The sequence below is a fragment of the Paralichthys olivaceus genome, chromosome 24, assembly GCF_024713975.1.
Source record: "Paralichthys olivaceus isolate ysfri-2021 chromosome 24, ASM2471397v2, whole genome shotgun sequence".
NCBI classification, from domain to species: Eukaryota; Metazoa; Chordata; class Actinopteri; order Pleuronectiformes; family Paralichthyidae; genus Paralichthys; species Paralichthys olivaceus.
In genome coordinates, this window is record NC_091116.1 from 147,784 (window position 1) to 155,213 (window position 7,430).

Consider the following 7,430-nt stretch of genomic DNA (forward strand, 5'->3'; position numbering starts at 1 on the left):
ATCACAACCTTTTTAAAATGAATTTGAGTGTTAGCATTGGGCACGGGACTTTAAATGTGATCAGACAAGATTTGAACTCTGGTCTGCAGAAGTCCCGGTCGTCTTTCAACAGACTGAGCTATTTGAGCTTCATCTTCCTCTCGTGAAGTTCTCAATTATTTGATTTGTGCGGTAAACTTCATAAACTCAGAGTCTAATAAGATTTGAACTTGTGCCCTCACTGTTTCCAGCCTCTGCTAGGTAATAAGATATTTGAAGGAAAATTGGAATAAATCCAATATATTTTGTGTTTAATTGCCAAAGCTGAAAAAAAGGTGATATTTTACGAGAGGAGCCATTTTTATTTATTTTGATCGTTCAGATTCACTTCTTACAGCATCTTTCTACTTGAGAGCATCCATGAGCAGTTTCTTGAACTTCTCCAGGTCGACCTTTTTCATGATGGTGACCTTGTGTTTCTTCTTCAGCAGCTCCATGTAGTCCAGCACCATCATGCCCCGGGTGAACTTCCCCTCCAGCTCCACCGTCACCGCCACCTGCACAAAGAACATGAGGGAGACCATTGTTGGAAAGTGATGTGAGCTGAGATGATTTGTGCAAATAAAAAGGCAGCGGCCCCTCGCTCACCTTCTCGCTCTCTGTTATGATTGTGTCGTCGATGGCTGCAGCCATAGCATAGGTGTCGCAGGAGTTGAAGCCTTTTCCTGCTGTGATCTCCTTCTGATATTCGGCCGACTGAGCTTTCTGCAGAGGCAACACATCAGCATCACTTTATATCATTTTATAAGACTCCTCACTGTTTCCAAACACTTCTATTTATCTGAGCTATTTGTTCAGATGGCTCCATACAGTTTCTTTAAGCTGCGGAGTGTTTGCATTGGGTATTGCTTCTTTAAAATTCATTTAGTCAGACAAGATTTAAACTCACATTGAATAAAAAAGCATTTATTGCATGCAGGGGTTTCTACGGCATTTTTGCCTTTTTTGATTGTTTGATAAGTGTAAAATGGAAAGAGACATGTAGAACCAAACCTGCAGCCACTGCACAAGGCCACATGTTCTACCAGGTGAGCTAGACAGCTGCAGGTGGGTGTTTATCCATCTTGCACAAATAGCGTGTGTGTGTATGATATGTCAAACTTTATTAGTTGGTGGTGCTCCCTTCTGCCAGAAACCTCCAAGGGCCCAGCTGAGTGCGTGATTACTCCTCTGAGAACACTGCATAGCTTCTACTTGTGCATACACATGCAATGCTTTAATAATCTTTTAGTCGAGGGAATCTTGTGAAATGCATTCATGTTCTCGTGCGTGTTTCAGCACAGTCCGACCATCTCTCTCCTCATATCACTTACTTTCATCGAAAGGCTGGAAATCTTTTTCATGAAGACAGCCTTCTCTGAGCCTGAGGCGAACCACTGGTCACAGAAAGACTGGGGGGGGGGGGACACACAGATTCAAACAATGATTCTGTTGTGTTAACACCAGCAGTGAAGGGTTAAAGCCCCTCCTCAGGTTGATCTCCGCAGCCTCACCCATGGCAGACTGCTCCTGCAGCTGAACTCCCAGGTGGCGATGTAGGTGGGGCAGGTGTAGCGGTCCAACACGACGTAGGCAGCCTCAGAGTCAGCCACAAAGTTGAACTCTCCACACACAGAGGTGTTGCCCCTGGCTACACACACACATAAACAGACATGCAACAAAATGTAGAATACAGCAGATTGAATGTATATTTTCACAATCTAGTGAAAATAACGTACAGTTGGTGTTTCCTCCCATGATGTAGAGGGCCTTCAGCTTCTCAGGGAAGGAGGGCTCCAGTTGCACTGCGACAGCCAGGTTAGTGAGGGGGGCCGTGGCCACCAGGGTCACCTGTACGGATGCAGCAAAGTTAGACATGTTGCATCCTGTATCATGTTTTAATTGATTTGTTGCAGAAACTGGTGACACCGGCTCTCCACTCATGGTAACTAAAGGATGACTGATAGTTATTTAATGGCAATGCAGACAAAGCACAAGTCTGAGTCCTACCAACACACTATACACTATACAAGAAGCAAGTATTTGATTAAATCAGGATTTTCCTAATTAAAGGAAATTAAGAATGTGTGTCTCACCTCTCCAGGGTTCTGTTTCACTAGCTTGATCATAGCCTTCACCCCGTTCCTCTTCTGCAGCAGATCCAGGCCCGGAGCATCTGGATCCGGGACGTCGCCCAGCCCGTCTTTCCCGTGGTAATCTCCAGCGTTCCTTTTAGGAGCCAGCAGGGGCACTGCACAGCCGCGATACACCGGGATCTACAGGGTACGAGAGGTCATGCTTCATACAATATCATGCATGGGGGAAATTCAGCCAACCAACCACGACGGCTCCCACACAGTTGTCTTTCAAACTTACATCCAGCCTGTTGCAGACTTTCAGGACGCGCAGCGTGTTCTTGAGCACGTTCTCCAGGGGCGTGTTGCCATGGCAGCAGGTGATGGCCAGGATCTCCACATCAGGGGCCGCAAGGGCCATCATGATGGCCTGAGCGTCATCCACTCCAGTATCCACATCGATGATCAACTTCTTCTTCATCCTATGACAAACAACATGTGGAGAGAAGTAGTTTCTGTTACACTTCCTACACTTACTTTCAATAACCAGATAATTAATAATCAGATCTGCAGATAGTTGATTGTGGATTTTGGCTGAAAGGTTCAGTTGTTCATTGGAATGGATTCTAGACCACAGGGAGTGACATGATAAACAACAGTCTCTGGCATTTTGTGTAAGATGGCATTCCAAAACTTTTTCACGATTTAATTACAGTGGCGGACGGAGCCCAGGGCAACACATGCGAGACAGATTAGGACAAGCTGTGCTCCATCTGAAACACGTTATTAATATAAATGTACAGCGTTGAGAAAGTAACCTGCTACATACAGTATACAAAATAAATGATGTATCTTTGCACTTTCAGGTTATAAGTAAAATACAATATTTGTCTGTGCAGCAAACGCTAAGACATGAAGTGGGGCAGGGCTGAGGAGGGTAAAGTCAGGAGACTTTGTGGCCCCGGGTAAAAAGGTGCGGGACCCTACTTCAAACCAAACCCCAAAAGACAAACCACACCCTGGTATAAGTGTTAAACTTCTTAAACATCTGAAACAAACAGAAACTGAACATAATCTTATTCCAGCAATGTGAATCATTCCTGTTTTTGGTCTGAAGTTAGAATCAAATGTAAAATCCTCACCTGCTCAGTGGATCCTGACAGCGTTTTTACTGCTTGAGAAGGAAGCGGCGGACTGCTTCAACCTACAGACTGCTTCATCCTGAATAGCTGCCTTATAAAGGCCAGAGACAAATAGGTGTTGGCCTATGCAAAAGCAGCAGGATGGCATACAAGTAGCATCAGGTTTTACGAGCATTCAGACTAGTTTCATTTGATTTTCCATTAGTTGGAATCTGTCGGCCTGACAGAAATAACGCAGAACAATGAATTTAAAAGTTTGTTTGCTGCTGATGCAGAGAGTTAAATGCATTTTTCTGCAGAAAGGTTTAAATCAATGTCTAACATGTGCAGCCAGGATACAATACGTCTGAATAAATGTGATTTCCTTGATCTACTGAAGAAGATAGAGAGATTTTGTGCATGTTAATTTTGACTCATATACAGATCAGAGACATGGACCAAAGTTACAGAAATGCAATGTGAAGAATTTTGGCCTTTTGACTGAAACCGAGGACATTGTTGTGAATGTCATATCTCACTGACAGACCTCTCCGTTTGAGAAGCTGTGGAGATTTGAATACCACAGAAATGTAATGCAACCGAGTATTTCACAATAATCACTTCATCCCGACATTCAAACCTTAAAATGAGACATTTTGTTCTTGTTCCAATCTGAATATCAGCAATAATTGTCTGCTTCACAGATCCTGTTCAAACCTGCCTCATGTCCCTGATGGATTCAATTACAGGTTCTTTCTTCAAACCAAAGGGTTTGAAACCTCACCCGGTGTGAACCTACAGTGAAAGTACAGTAAACGTCTCCAGGCTTGAAAGAATTCTGTGTTAAACTGGAGTACAGATGGAAAAAGGTGAGACGCCCATGTTGCTTCCACTGTCTTCCTTCTCTGGAGTTTTATCCAAACTACAAAAGATGATGATCATATTTAAAAAGAGTTGAATTGAGTCACATGATTTAGACTCCTTCATTAATTTCAATTATTTAATAATTTCATTTATTTTACAACTTGAAAGCTTCCAGTCATCATTGGACGCCTCATGAGTCACTGCTGGAAGACATGAGAAGAGTGTTCATTTTGCCTTCAGGCTGGAAAATGTTTAAATAAACCCATGATAAACTATTCCCCAGCATGCAACACTTTTTCTTGCAGATCTTGCAGCGTTAATGCATTTAATACTGGAGTCAAAGTTTAGGTCGAACCACTGACTTTATGTAAAGATGGTTGACGTGTCTCCACTTCCTCCCACAATGCAGTAATTTAAGCCAAAATATCCCTCATATGAACCAGCCACCAGGGGGCGATACAGATACTTTGGCCTCACTTTGCTGTCATTTCATGCATCTTTACAGGCAATCTATGCTTTGAACAATGAATGTAAATATAGAAGAATTACAAGAAGAAGAGGGTCAGTTATTGAGCCAGCACATGTAGTTTATATACGTTTCATTTGTACCGTAAACTTTTTTTTTTCCTTTTTAAAACACTGAAGCACATTCTGAGAAATCCATGTTACTTCAACGCATCCATCAACATTTGCTTGAACTTCTCCAGGTCGACCGTCTTCATGATGAACGCCTTGTGTGTCTTCTTCAGCAGCTCCATGTAGTCCAGCACCATCATGCCTCGGGTGTAGGTCCCCCCCAGCTCCACCGTCACCGCCACCTGGACGAGGAAAGTGAAGCTGGAACATCTGCTTCATACTTGAACCACTTTTGGAATTTGTTTGCTAGAAAAGTTTAGTAAAAAGTATAAAATGTCACCTGTTCGCTTTCTGTCAGCAGAGTGTCGCTGATGGCTGCAGCCACTGCGTAGGTGTCACAGGAGTTAAACCCAGGTCCTGACACCAGCTCCTTTTGATACCGCTCCGTCTGGACCATCTGCGATTCAAGACAACGAATTAACAGCAACACTAATTCTGAATTTTTGTTTGGGACACTCTCGTACCTTCCTGGTGTGGCAGGAAATCCTCTCCATGAAACGAGCCTTGTCTGTATCTTGGGCCAGCCAAGTGTCAACGAAGGACTGAGGGAGAAAGATATGTTTTCTTATTAGTGTCACATGCTCAGCATCTCTGGTCGTCAAGGATGCTCCATAGAGACCCGTGTTAGCTGGTGTTTAATGACAGACCCATGGCAGACTGCTCCTGCAGCTGAACTCCCAGGTGGCGATGTAGGTGGGGCAGGTGTAGCGGTCCAACACGACGTAGGCAGCTTCAGAGTCAGCCACAAAGTTGAACTCTCCACACACTGTGGTGTTACCCCTGGCTGCACACACACAAATCAAAATCAGTGTGACAAACACTGAGCTAACATTTAGAGAAAGATAAAATCACACATGACAACGCACACTCGGTGTTTCCTCCCATGATGTAGAGCGCCTTCAGCCTCTCAGGAAGGGAGGGGTCCAGCTTCACCGCCATGGCCAGGTTAGTGAGGGGCGCAGTGGCAACAAGACTCACCTGTACACGGTCCAAGAAAGTATGGACAACAGATGAGAAGATAAAATGTCCTTTTCATTCAAACAGGAGAGAGGAAACTGATCAAAGAAATGAGACTTCAGGGAGCAAATCCTTATGGTCGTCTGGAGTCTTTTAGTTGAAATGTATTTTTAATGCCAAACGCTAAATGGTTTAATGATATTTGGATAAAATTGTTGATTTACAGGTGAGTCTTGTTGATTTACCGCTGACCCACCTCTCCTGGGTTGTCATTGACCATCTTGATTATGGCCTCCACAGCTTTTTCCTTCTGCAGCAGCTGCAGACCTGGAGCGTCTGGATCCGGGACATCACCCAGTCCGTCCTTCCCGTGGAAATCTCCAGCGTGGCGTTTATGAGCCACCAGGGGCTCTGCACAGCCTCGGTACACGGGCACCTGTGTCATGGGACAAGTTCAACTTCACATTCAAGAAGTCATCACTACATTTCAGATGCTTGATTTCTTCATTAACATATTTACATCCAGCCTGTTGCAGATTTTCAGGACGCGCAGCGTGTTCTTGAGCACGTTCTCCAGGGGTGTGTTGCCGTGGCAGCACGTGATCCCCAGGAGCTCCACATCAGGGGCTGCGAGGGCCATCATGATGGCCATAGCATCATCCACACCAGTGTCCACATCCATGATCAACTTCTTCTTCATCCTACATTGAGCAAGAAGAAAAACATCACATGCGAGGAGAGGTAACTCATACTTTCTACACTTTCTTCCTCTTCAGTTAATATCAGGTGTGCAGCGGCTCATCGGAGCAGTTTTCCTGACAGCCTGAGGATACAATGAGTCGAAGCACGTGACAATGATCAAACACATTTTATGCAACCAGGTCCAAAACCTGTTCTACTGCTTGATAAGGGCTGAGAGAGTTGAAGGTGGTGCGATACAGGAAGCCTGAGAAACACACATACAGCATTTTTTTACCAATCGTATCTATCTATCAATAAAGAGTATCTCAAAATTGAGTTATTTAAAGTTATTATTATTACATATATATCTTTACAAAGTTTGGAATCTATCGTGTAGAATAATATGAAACGTCTTTTTTTGACAAACTGTGTGCCATGTTTTTATCACAAAACTTTCATGAGCTTAACATCTACGAGAGTTAAAGTTAAATACTTTGTCGACTTAAACCTGTAAACGACAGAAATAGAAGGTAACAACCCAGAGTTGGTTTTTTCAGAGCTAAATTTCCATTAAATGAATGTTCTAAAACTACGATAAAATGTAAAATCCTTACCTGGGGATTTGATCCTGACTCATGTTTCTTAGGTCTGCACTTTCTGCTGAGGGACTGAACAGAGGAGCTGCCTTTCAGAGCCCAGAAACACATAAAGCAGGCGTCTTCGCTTGAAACTGCAGCAGGGAGGCTCACACTGAAACTCGACACTTAAGTGCTTGAAACTTGTTTATCTGGTGTTTTCTTGGTTGTCAGTGGAGATTATATTTATTGATTTCTGTTGAATAATGACTCCCTTGTTTACTCAGACTTACATGAAAGGAAAAAAGATAATTAAAAACACATTCTTGTAGCTCGCTGCGAGCCACAGCATATCTGTTTGTGTGTAGTCTACCCTACAATCAAAGAGATTTTTTGTGAGTGACTGACAATAAAAGCAGTGTTGAGAAAGACCTACATTCCTGTGTTTTCATGGCATCAGATAAGACAAACTTAGATTTTGTAGAATCTGGGGACTTTCCTCA

At 43.4% G+C, this 7,430-nt stretch overlaps 2 protein-coding genes across 2 annotated transcripts; both read right to left on the reverse strand.

Moving 5' to 3' along the window:
- Positions 1–320: 320 nt before the first annotated feature.
- On the reverse strand, positions 321–4,197 carry LOC109640092 (inosine-uridine preferring nucleoside hydrolase-like). The gene is made up of 8 exons (XM_020103905.2): positions 3,236–4,197; positions 2,395–2,575; positions 2,115–2,294; positions 1,758–1,869; positions 1,533–1,669; positions 1,353–1,430; positions 628–744; positions 321–536 (listed from the first exon to the last, which is right to left on the reverse strand). The coding sequence occupies exons 2-8, from the start codon at positions 2,572–2,574 to the stop codon at positions 384–386; spliced, it is 957 nt and encodes a 318-aa protein (XP_019959464.2). The 5' UTR covers position 2,575; positions 3,236–4,197; the 3' UTR covers positions 321–383.
- Positions 4,198–4,200: 3 nt separating this feature from the next.
- LOC109640091 (inosine-uridine preferring nucleoside hydrolase-like) lies at positions 4,201–7,312 on the reverse strand. The gene is made up of 8 exons (XM_020103904.2): positions 6,967–7,312; positions 6,192–6,372; positions 5,928–6,107; positions 5,581–5,692; positions 5,362–5,498; positions 5,179–5,256; positions 4,995–5,111; positions 4,201–4,896 (listed from the first exon to the last, which is right to left on the reverse strand). The coding sequence occupies exons 1-8, from the start codon at positions 6,987–6,989 to the stop codon at positions 4,744–4,746; spliced, it is 981 nt and encodes a 326-aa protein (XP_019959463.1). The 5' UTR covers positions 6,990–7,312; the 3' UTR covers positions 4,201–4,743.
- Between the last annotated feature and the right edge of the window lie 118 nt (positions 7,313–7,430).